Source organism: Leuciscus leuciscus, assembly GCF_965113295.1.
Source record: "Leuciscus leuciscus genome assembly, chromosome: 3".
In the NCBI taxonomy this organism is placed as follows: Eukaryota; Metazoa; Chordata; class Actinopteri; order Cypriniformes; family Leuciscidae; genus Leuciscus; species Leuciscus leuciscus.
Genome location: NC_138727.1, coordinates 6,571,411 through 6,584,376, shown reverse-complemented (window position 1 = coordinate 6,584,376; position 12,966 = coordinate 6,571,411). Strand labels below are relative to the sequence as shown.

Sequence of the window (12,966 nt, the reverse complement as noted above, 5' to 3'; positions counted from 1 at the left end):
GACTTCTCAACAGGTTACTCACAAATGAATCTTCACATAAAGATTGGCAATGAACCGGCACAGGACAGCAAACACAAGGGGATTAAATAGGGAGAAACTAATGAGGGAAACAGGTGACGGCGATGATACAATAATGATAACAAGATGAGATAACAAGGGGGCGGGGTTACATGACGAGACAACGCAAGCACACAGCCAAACAAATGGCCATGTGCTTACACACAAAACATGGGCCTGTCATGATCCTGCCTCAAGACCAGGGAAAATCAGAGACAAGGCAGAATCATGACACTATCATTCTATCTATCGTTCTATCTATCGTTCTATCTATCGTTCTATCTATCTATCGTTCTATCTATCTATCTATCGTTCTATCTATCTATCTATCTATCGTTCTATCGTTCTATCTATCTATCGTTCTATCGTTCTATCTATCGTTCTATCTATCTATCGCTCTATCTATTTTCTCTTGACTCTTCTAAAAAGTAATTTGTTGCTAGGAATAAAATGTAGTGAAAGAGGCAATACATAAATGTGAAATATATTGATTATTATATTATCAGTGTTATCCATAAATATAAATTTAAAAAAAATATTTTTTATTTTTATTTAATTTTTTTAAAATGTAAGTCGTAAATGTAGTCATGAACAGCAATATTTCAATATTTTGCTACAAAAATGATTCGGGATATTTCACACAAAAGCTGCAATCCATGCAAATACATGTTGGTACACTATAAATGTTCCAACATAATTTACATGGAAGGACATTTAGTTTGTAAAACATCAAGTATGCATTTCCATTTGAGTACAAAGCTAAGCACGTAGTTCTGTGCTTTCTTTCAGAACATTTTCAATTTGGGCGCAGTGCCTGCTAGACATTTGCCTCCTGGTATTGACCAAGAGCTTCCACCTCTGAAGTGAATCTTAACTCATCTTCGCTTTGATGTATAAATAGGTTCTTCATGCTTGTTAGACTTGCGTATCTCACTTTGAGCTCAGCTCCGCCCTCTCTTGTCATCCTGGCTGCTCGTACACCTTGGGGAATCCATTCTGCTGTTGTCAAGGGAGCCCCGGATTACCATTATAAAGATGGAGTTGACGGGAACAGTGGAGAGCAGCATGTGGAGGAGCTCCCTGTCTCGTCTGAACAGTAAATACAGTGTAGCGAGACGCTAGACCTGTAGCCGTGGCCCTCGGGCCTCTTCTTAATCCGTCCCGACTGTGTCCGGACCCCCTGTCAGGACAGTGGGGTGGGGGTGTGAGAGGGAGAGGGTAGAGGTACACCAGCTGGTTTGGTGCCTCCTGGCAGTGGCTTGATCTGCCATCTGTCTGACCCTGCCAAAAACACACCCATTGATTTCCCAATTCGTGTTCCTCCCCTTGCTTGTTCCAGGACAGGTGAGACTTAGCATGAAAGCATATGTCTTAGGGATGGGTCAAGATGCTCCAACAATCAACTAGTCAAGTTTATCTAGATTCACCTTTGCATATAGCAATTGCCTAACAACACTAAAATCAACTTACTAGACGTCCTAGAAACAACCCAAAACACCCTGGCAACTGCCTACACTAAAAAAGTATATATATATATTTTTTTTTTTTAATCTGCGTGCAAAAACTTGCATAAGAAAAATTAAGTAAATTTCTCATATGGAATTAAGTAAAATCTACTTAACTAAGTTGAGTAAAATTAACAAAGAAAATAAATAACTGTAACTTAACGCAAACAATATAACACTGAATAAAGCCATGCTTTTAAAGTGTATGCTTTGCACATCTAAGTAAATAATATAGCAGATATTATGTAGACAACATTTCTACATAATAGAAATAATATGGTGCCTACCCGAACACAGAGACCTCAATTGGTACACAATAACTGTAATATCTGATGGATCATTTTTGAGTATGAATGTGTCATTTTGAGTACAAAATTAACACAAAACAGCAAGTTACTAAACCTAACAACAAAAGCAATGATAAAACAGTGGAAATACATCTGGAAAACAAAGAAAAGGGCAAACTTGTTCATTATTATTGACCCAGTGCATGATGGAAACACCAGTATCAGAAAGTTGAGTAGGTTTTACTTAATTTTACAACGTTGATGTTTCATTTCTACAAGCTTAAATTTAATACTAATTTAGAACTTACTTTGTTTTAGTTTTTTTTTTTTATTCTTGCTTGAACTAACCTATTCAGATAGAAATTACATTAGTTTTTTCTAGAGTATTTACTTCACCACATAATCATTTTTATCAGTTTTGCCACAACAAGCACCACTCTTGTACACAAAATGTACATGTCTAGTTATTATTATTTATACATTTAATTAGACATTAGGCATACGTATAGGCATACTTACTCATACAGTGTTATAAATAAATTGCAAATTATTCACAAGAATATTGAGGTAAAATAATTTTAATACATTTAGTATTGGAACAACCACAAAAAGTTCTTACTTTTCTCACCCATCTGTTTTATATCTGCCAGCAGATAATATTGAGACGGCGCCAATACAATCAAACCCACATTGTGTTTCAGGCCAAATGGAATATTGATAGAAGATCCAAGAAGATCAGATTTCAGGTCACAAGGTTTTCCTAATAGTTTTTTTTTTTTCTCTCTCCTTTAGGTGTTTCTCTCGATCCGATCACTTGGCACTGCACATGAAGAGGCACATCTGAGGAGGAGGAGGAAGAGGCGGAGGTGGCAAAATGGCGAGGTGAAGGAAGAGACAGAGAGAAGGTAGAGGGAGAGAAAGAGAGGGATTATGGGCAGGAGCCAGATACCACTCAAGCCGTTCGCTCATCCCACCAGACAGAGGGACCCCCGTGAGGGACCGATAGAGGGCCACGATCGATCGATTAGACCAGCTCTTGAGCTTTGGTCGGCGAGATGCGATTCACTTCTGAAAGTCAGAGGTCTACAGATCTGAGAAGGTGGTACGACAGCTTATGTCACTCAAAGACAATGTGCTTAAGTAGGTATTTGCGAAATAATCAGAACATCAATGACTCGATTTAGTTACTACTATTATTGCGTTCCTTCGTCTCCGAGATCCATTTAATGTTTTAGTCAATGTTACTTAAAGTATGTCTTACGCATATTGTCACAAACTGACAAAAGCTACCATTGCACCTGATTTGATTTACTGCACCGTGCGGGACGTGTCCTGAATGCTTCTCCTGGAGAACCTTTGGAGAATATCGTAGTGATAGGACGTCAATCCAAAGAGATGGATTTTTTTTTTCTCCCATTTTGAGCAAGGATTATCTTTCTGCTTTGATCCCGCCAAGCCACAGCCAAGATCTAAAGTGGAACGTCCATCCGGAGAAATCTGGATTTCAAAGGTGAGAGGCGACCAAGTGGAATCAGCCATCACTCAAATGTGAATCTGACTGGGGGCAGTGGAGGAAACTCTCTTACCTTCTTCATAGACAGACAAATCTCTCTCTTTCACGTCCCTTCCTGCCAACCAACAGCTGCGCAGCGACACTTTGAGACTTTTTATAAAAGAAAAAAAAAAATAAGAAGAAAGAGATCTTTTTGAATGATGACTATGTTATATAATTCAGAAGACTTCTTTTTTTGCTTTTCTCCTGTGGATGTGTACAAAAATATAAAAATAAATAAAAATGGACCAAAAAAACTGCCATATGCACAAGAATAGTGGATTCTGCACTGGCACAGACCCCCATCTGAGGTGGACTTGATTTCTATAGAAAACAAACTTTTAGTGGCGAAAAAAGAAGAGCAATGTTGTTGTTGCACACGTTTTGAGCATTCCTCAACCTTATTTATGACCCATGAAACATTATCCCATAAACTTGGGTTCCTTTGGGATTTCTAGGACTAGCATGAAATGAGAAAAGCACCATGGTTTATCTGCGGACTTCACAACATAATAATGACTTCCATCATTCAAGGCAGAGATTTGCGATCACAAAGTTTCGGTTTTTGTAAATGCATCACAGTATGTCCCAAAAAACTGGACAGACATTTCCAACCAATTATTTTAGTTTGGACAGATGGAAGCATCGTAAGAAACATGCATGTTGTGTGTTTCGCTGGTCCTGCAGGTGACATCTTCATGTTTAAACTTTGTGATGTTTTTTTTTTTTTTTTTTTACATTACATATCTGTCAGCCTTGCGTTACTGGTAAAAAAAAAAAAAAAAAATTGTCTGTACAGTGTGAAAAACGTATAGTTAAAGTGAGGTTTAAATTACAACGTACAATCAAGTGTGGGATGGAAAGTGTTCCTGAATGTAAAGCTGTTTGATTGTGGACGGCCCTGCACTTATGCAATCATTCAGACCACTAAAAGGCCTGATCTGCTGAAGATAGATCCCACTGTGGCTCATGCATAAAGGCTTGTTGATGAAGGAATAACTCGCATAAAGTGAAGAATCTATCATTTACTCACCCTCATGTCTTTCCAAACCTGTATGGCTTTCTTTCTTCAAGGGAACGATGTTTTGAAGAATGTCCATAGCGCTCCTTTTTTTTTTTTTCTACAATAAAAAACAGGAATGGGGAGCTGTCAAGCTAAACCAACAACAACACAAAGCACCATAAAAATGCTCAATGTGACTATATTTCAAGACTTCAATGTCTAAAACAGACCAAAATTTAACCCGTTATTCACAGCAATCTTGCTTTCCGCTGTAGCTCTTGAATCTCATCCTCACTTTCAGATATTCAAACTTGCAAGTTACAAGACATGCGAGAATCACAGGCTTTGAGGAGTCATTGACTTCAAAACGTGTCTTCAAACATTTTGCATGAAAATCTTTCAAAGCTATTATAGCATGTAATATTTCAGATTTTTCTTGGAATATAAATCATATGGTACGGAGCCCCGCACATCACATGGACATATATTTGTTCATTTGTTTTAGTTAAATCGTGGCCATGAATTAAGAATTCGTTCTCGCAATTTAATTTGTTCCCTCGTTTTCGTAAATTGTGGCCACATTTAACTAATTCATTCACTCGTTTTGATGTAACTAAAACAAGGGAACTAATTATTACAATGTGGACACTATTTAGCAAAATGAGGAAACATTATTATATTTTGTGCACAATTTACTTAAAACAAGGGAGTGAATTAGTAAAACGTGCTGACGCATTAGTATAGGGGTGGTGGCGCAATGGATAAGACACATGCCTTTGGTGTGAGAGACCCTGAGCAAGACATTTAACCCCTAGTTGCTCCAGAGGCGTGCGACCTCTGACATGTATAGCAATTGTAAGTCGCTTTGGATAAAAGCGTCAGCTAAATGAATAAATGTAAATTTAGTAAATTGTGGGATTGAATAGTTAATTCGTGGCCACATTATTACCTAGTTCTGGCATGAAACTCTAGATGGCGCAGGGGTTGATAAGTCTTTGACTCATTTGGTAGTGATCACATCAATATTTGCATAGCGCAGCTGATTGGTTGCTGTTGCATCAGCGGCCAATGAGCTGCAGCTCAACATTCAAACAAATACCGGTAGTGTTGCTGTTATCAGTCTGCAGTGTGCTTTCAGAAACCCTCCACCTTCCCCAGCTCCACCTGTACAGATCTGCTATGGGGGTTAATTCATGTATGTACATGTGCAGAAGCAGCATCAGTGTGTCTTACATGCTCACAACATTGTCTGTGAATGTATTGGCAGTAGCAAGTATCGGTACTTAGCGTTGCAGATCTATTCCACCAAGACCAAATACATTAACATTGCATTATCTATTACCATGCCAATCTCTATTACCATACCAATCTCCAGAGAGTTGTCATGACAGCATAAGTTGTTTCCCGCATGCCATGTGCAGGGCTCCGTTACTGACTTCCTTTGGTCTTTTTTTGTTGTTTTTTGGAGCAGCATAATTGACATTAATAATTAATATTTAACATTCTGCTAAAAGAAAGTCATACAGGTTTGGACCCGACATGTTGAGTGAATGATTTTTTATTTTCGTTTTTGTGCGAACTATCCCTTTTCCCCTCCAAATCCTGTCATAGTGGTTTTGTGCGCATTGTGGTGTAAACAACCATGTGTATGATCAAACTCAGAGGCCCAGATGTGAAGATGTATAAAATGAGCGCAGCAAACCTAGATTTATTTTTAACTATTGCATACTGTATATATAAACATCAAGATGCTCATATTGATGCTTTGGCTTGTTCAAAGATTTCTAAACCCTGAACAGAATCAATTGAATTTTAAACAGATAAACATTTGCATAGTCTTTTTTTTTATTGCTTAACACCATATTTATAGATAAAAAAAATAAAATTAAAAACATCTGGTTCATTTCACCCCAAAATAGGTGATGGACAAGGATATTCATGTCTTGTTCAAGCCGTCTGGTCACCTGTCAGTTCCTTCCTCTCACTCACTTGTCTAACACAGACCAACAGGGAGGCACGTGTGACAGAACGGCAGTATGGGTAATGAGAGGGGAATTGGGCTCTCCCAGCACTGGCTGCCCCCTCAATGGGGCGGAACGGAGTAGGACCGCACTGGGGGTCACACGCCACACTTGTGCTGACCGGGAGATCTTATCGCGGCCGCCCGACACAGTCAATTTCACCATGTAGCCGGGTGTCAGCTTACCTCCCTCCCTGGCCACATTAGCTCCATGAAAAATAACAAAGACACAAGGTCACTGGATTCCAGAGCTGAGCCGCTCGCATCCAATGCCCTCAAGAGACCATCGCACACGACGGGTTCTGACTAAAATCTAGTGCAAGACACTTGCGTTTCAGAGAGGGTTTAAGACCACAATCTGAAATGTTAACATTTATCTTCTAAATTTGTATTTCAGAAAATTCGTGAGTATGGGCTATGCAAACTAGGAAGTAAAGCATTGTTTCGATTTTCAAAGGGAGTTTTTGGCGAGAAGGATAAACGCATATGAGAAAGTGAATATCACAAAACCTGTCAAGAACATGCTTGGATCATATTTCACCTCAAAAAAACAAAATAAATAAGAAATCATATTTACGGAATCACTCCATTGTGATACATTACCGGACAAAAGTTCGGATTTTTTTAAACTATCATAATTCATCATTTTTATGAATTCATAAATTTTGAATGATACTTTTTTTTATTATTAAAAAAACCGATATCACAATCAAAAAAAAAAAAAAAAAAAAATTATTTTAATAAATTTTAAATGTTATTTATTCCTGTAATGGCAAAGCTGCATTTTTAGCATCATTACTCCAGTCCTCAGTGTCACATGACTTTCAGAAATCATTCTAATATAAACACTTTTAATAATTTGACAACTTTAAATTGTAATAATATTTCACAATATTACTATTTTAAAGTATTTTTGTTCAAATTAAATGCAAAAATGCAGCCTTGGTGAGCATAAGACACTTCTTTCTTAATCCTAACTTTTTTCCAATTTATTTTCCCTAAATAATATTAGTTATTCGTCATGTTACTGTACAGTATGTTGTACTGCTGTTATGCTGATTTCATTATTTTTTTAAATAATTTTGTTCATGGGAAGTTGGATATAAATTGTGTTTAATTATCATGAAAATGTCACAAATCTTAATTTGTGGGTGTAATATGACCTGGGCGTTTCTTTTCAGGTTTTGTGAGGATTCGCGGTGTACTCTTAATACCTGCTAATGGATACAAACAGTGTTCTGTCACAAGTCTTGTGCTAAACTTCGCATTGAGCTTGTCAAGTTATTGACATATGATGTTTACTAGTAGTTTTCCTTGTGGACTTCTGACCATTTGTTCACTTTAAGTGCACCTTTCCCTTAAAATCCTTCTTTAACACCCTCCAGCAGGACCAATTAGGGATGTTACCTTGGCAAAAAACGAACTAATGAGTTTGTCTTAATGGCCCCGAGAAGCCCCACAGAGAAGCTTGTTGTCTGCTTTTTTGGGGCTTGTTTCATGTGCACCGTCTTTTCTCAAGTGTGTATAAACCTTGTATGTTACCCACTTAAACAGCTTTTAAATCGCACAGACAACTTACTGACCTTTTTGCTGTGGGATAATGCAATTATTTGTAATTACCGATGCACACTTACAGGTACATTTTTACATTCTACAATGTAAAATGTACATCTTAAAGTTCTGGCACGAGACACTACTACACATGCAGGGAACACTAAATTAGGAGTTTGAATGCATTTCATATCTCGTGAAACTATGATTAGTCTGAGGTCTGTACATTGTTTTTGGATTGTCTGTACATTCATGTTAGCAGCTGATCTCCATTCGCTCATTGTCTTTTTCTTTTCTGTACCCTTCTATTGCTCAAAACGCTGTGCTAAAAGCTTCCAAATGGATGGTATGAAGCTGATAGAGTGATTTCCAATGTTTGTTGCACTCGTAGTGTAGTTTTCCGGTTAAAGGCTTTTTTTCCCACACTTCCTGCTGTAAATTAAATCCGTTCCGATCCCTCTGCTTTTTGCAGGCATTTCATGCTTTCCTCTTTGCTTCTATTTATGCCGTTTTTTATTTTAATTTTTTGTTTTATTTGCTGTAAAAAGTGTTTGCATATATTATTTGTATTATATGATGTTAGTATGACAATGTTCTTTATTAAGGAAAAAGGAAAAGAGTTTATTTTTGTTACTGGTTTGTTTCATAATTCTTTTTTAAATTGGTATTGTAATATATCTATGCAAGAACTGTTAAGTGAAGCATTTTTATTTAAGAATGTCATTATGTGTAATAAATGGTAGAATCTTATTGATATTGTAGTGTGCTTTTTATTTTCTTTTTTTTTTTTTGCCTTTTCTAAATGTCCAAAAGTTGAAGTTAGAAGGTCTTGGTTCTATAGAACACAGTCTATTTCATAAAGGAATGTAAAGTATTGCTGATGGAATTTCTATCCTAATTTAAACCAAAAATACAAACCTCTAACAATCCACTAAGAATCAAATCAAATCCTGTTGGCTGCATATTTTCAGGTCCAGAATTTCAATTTATCCAGTAGAAATTATGATTGGTACCAAAGTATACCTATACCTACAAGGCCGTAATGTTGGATTTACAACTTGAAAGCTTGCATGGCAATCCACATGTAGACGCACCTGAGGAGATTAATGTACACAATTAATGATAAATATTCACTTTTAAACAATACAATGGCATCATTGACTCAACTTACCAAGTTTACTGAGAATTACATGGTGATTAACTTGTTTAGCAAAAGTTGGATGCATGTAAAATGCTGTACATTACCTTGATGATATTCATACACCTGCAAATCAAATGCTTCAACACAATGAAACACGATATGGTCAGCAGTGGATAGACATCAAGCATGAATATCCTGCATAAACCCTAATGCTCAAAATAATTAACTGATTTGAGTGGTGTAAACTTAAATTAAATGAGTTCAATCAAATTAACTTTTATGAGTATTTAGAACTTTCTTTTTCTTTTGAATTCACAAGACACATTTTAAGTGATCAGAATTGTTTCATTGTTTTGAGTTTTATGAACTTCTTTTAAAGGTATAGCGGAGGAAGACCCGCCCTCTCCACTTTTTGAAAAGTTTGATTGATTCACCAGAATGATTGACAATTAGGAGGACCAATAGTTTAGACTACCCACCAGGAAGTAAAACATCCTCCGCTATACCTTTAATTTAGACAAACTTAAATTGAACTGAAACTGGGCTGGGATTTCTATTTCCCAGCATGCTTTGCCATCACACCTAAAAAGGAAAAGTAAATGCTCAAATCAAGTGTTATAAAATGGTTTTTTTTTAGCAAGATTAATGGTGTTAGTTAATTAGTGGTGTGTAATGTTTTGCTATATGCTAATTTAGAAGAGTTTCTGTTATGTTGGGTTTTTGAGGTGTTTCTATCATGGTGACGAGTGGAGCATGAGCTTGGTTTGAGAACAGGTATATGTTGAATGTTCTATATTGCTGTACTCATTCAGCAATAACTATGCTATGCTAACGCTATCACAGTTACCAATTAGCTAGTTAAATCAAATATTTTAAGTTAAGTGCAATTAAAATGCATGAGTACAAAATAAATAAACTGCCAGTTCTGCATACTTAAAAAAATAAAATAATAATACAAATTTATGTAACTGACATTTTTTGAGTTTTACAAACTTATCCGGGTTTACAGTGCAACTTTTGATGAAATACAGCATTAAGCCACAATACTGTTTAAAACAAAAAGTATATGTACACACACACACACACACACACACACACACATATATGCAGTGGATCGAACTTGTTGGTCCTGCACATCCCACATGGATAATTAAGATGTGGGGAATTTGGGGGCCAGGGCAACACCTTGAACTCTTCATCATATTCCTCAAGCCATTCCTGAACAATGTGTGTAGTGTTCATTCTCCTGTTGAAAGAGGCCACTTCCACCAGGGAACACCATTGTCATGATCATGGTCTGCAACAACGTTGCAACACAGTGTATCCTGGTGCCATCACTCCCCCAGGTAAATGCGAACATGTCCACGGCCATACACGTGATGTAAAAGAAAACAAGACCCTTCTTCCACTGCTCTAAGGTCCAGGTCAGAAACTCGCGTGCCCATTGTAGACCTTAATATGTGGCCTTGTTAGGAGATGATCAACGATATTCACTTCACCTGTGACTGGTCATAATGTTTTGGCTCATATACATATATATATATATAAGAGAATATATATTAGAATGAGATTGTTTTGCACCATGGTAATGAAAACTGGGGTTTAAAATGAGCTCAATGAATATAATGCTCCTATCCAAGTCTATATTCCAAATGGTTTGGGATTCTGGACTTGGATTTCGACTCAATCCACATCCACAATCCACATCCACAATAGAAATGATAAAAACATTCATAGTTGGAATCATTTGCAAAATCATTTCCCAGATTGTTGTGCATCGGCAGAGAGAAAGAAAAGCAAAAATCTTTTGAGTTACTTGCGCAGTCTCTTGCACTTACTAAACTAATGGCTTCCTTGTAGCTATTTGATTCTTAATTACAACCCGAAGAATCTCATGAATATATGTATGTCTCTTTTTCTCTGTCTCTCCATCTATGCCTCACTATCTCTCCCCATCTGTCTCCATCTGTTTCTGCTACTGTAGTGTAGTCTCTCTCCATCTCTCTCTCTCTCTCTGTATTTCCCCTCACTCTCTGTGTTGCAAATTTGGAGCGTTGATAACCAAGTTGATGATTTCGCTTCCATTTATTAAGCCTTTGCCCATGACAAACAGATAAAGGGGTAATTCAATAACTAATGGATAATTAGGGTGCAATTACGTACAAGAAAATGGCCTTGCACAGTGTATTAATTCTGCAAATGTATTCGGTATGGGTTATTCCCAAAAGGTTCCTCATCTATAACTAATGTACATAATTGAAACGGGCACCCTCATCTTACGATTCATTCACTTGTATCTGTCTGACTTATTGCCTATCATTTTACAATTATACTGACATGATGGTTCGTGTCTAGAGTGCTTTGGGGACTGGGAATCCATTTGCAATACAGAAAAATCTCTGAATATGACATTCCTTTCACTTAAAGGGTGAATCACACAAAGATTACGTCCAGGTCATATTTCAGCCCAAAATCAAGAGAAAGAGAATAATAAATCATATTTTGCTTTGTAAAAATTAAGACTATGTTAGGAGGACCATTACAGCATTCGATTCATTAAGCACATTTTTAAATCCCAGTTCTCATTACCATAGTGCAAAACAATCTCATTCTCATTACTATAAGAAATAAACTGGAAAGAAAAGATTTAAAGTCGGCATGAAACGAAGGTTGTGATAGTCTTTTCTTCCCTATTGTGATTTATATCCGAGTGAAACGGCTTTTCGAACAAGAAAAAAAAAATGTAGGACTTGATTTTTGTCTGTCGGGAATTCATTGGATGGTTGTGGTTTGCTATTGGTCGATCTCATGTGAGTGACAGGTTGTCCCGCCCACACGCCAGTAAACACATCATCAGAGAAAAGAAGAGATGTCGTTGCATGTTGCATACAATATATAATAATTTATGGTAATGAGAATTTGATGGGGAAATGTGCTTTATTTTCATGAAGATCATGCCACAAAATTGCATATAAAATATATGTTTATGTATAACCAGGGCAAAATAGCAACAGGTTGGATGTAAAAGATTTACTCAGCACTGCCTTGGCTTAGTCAGCTCCTGGCCTCAGAACCCGGAGCAGAGCGTGTATATGAATGGAAGCGCTCACATTCTGCTTTTGGCTTGGATTCTGCCTATTTGCTTTAAACAAAGACAGTCCCAGGAGAAATATTTCCTCGAAGCAGGGGGAGAGGGGGTTGGAGGATGTGTGAGGGGAGAAAATGACAGAGGAGAGCAGCTCTGGGGCTTTACTGGGGGATGCGCTGGTAAAAGACAGTGACTGGAGAGATAACAAGAGACAACCCAGTTGAGGAGTTTGCTGTTATTGTAATCTGAACATGTTTGATTTGAGACGCTTGGGCTCTGTTTAATTCATTAATGTCTTGTAATATGCACTTTAAAATATTGGTGCTTTAAAAAAACAGTTTATCACATTATTTACAAAATATGAATCTCAAACGCGCATTCACACAACAATATCTGCTCTCACGCCAACACAACACGCATGCTGGCGTGGTGATTTGTAAACAAAGCATTTTACTACCTTCCTGGGGCTTGAAAGTGGTAGTTGCGTAGGCTGTCAATGGAGGGACAGAAAGCAATCAGATTTAATTTAAAAGACCTTAATTTGTGTTCCGAAGATGAACGAAAGTCCTACAGGTTTGGAACGACATGAGGGTGAGTAATTAATGACAGAATTTTCATTTTTGGGTGAACTATCCCTTTAATCCCACGGTAGTTCTTTCTTACCGAATGCTCACAATATTCTGGCTGAGAGGGGGTAGGGATTCATAACCACTGCTTTGATCATCACACATACATAAAAACATACCCCACGCTGACTGCATA

The 12,966-nt window shown here is 37.2% G+C and overlaps 1 protein-coding gene across 2 annotated transcripts in view; it reads left to right on the top strand.

Annotated features, from left to right (window-relative positions):
* klf7a (Kruppel like factor 7a) overlaps positions 1-3,646 on the top strand; it is a gene marked incomplete at its 3' end in the record, with an annotated part of 38,799 nt that extends 35,153 nt beyond the window's left edge. For both annotated transcript variants that reach the window (XM_082163919.1, XM_082163918.1), the window contains exon 4: positions 2,642-3,646. In XM_082163919.1, coding sequence (XP_082020045.1) covers positions 2,642-2,693 — 52 coding nt within the window. The remainder of the gene's footprint in view (positions 1-2,641) is intronic.
* Positions 3,647-12,966: the final 9,320 nt, after the last annotated feature.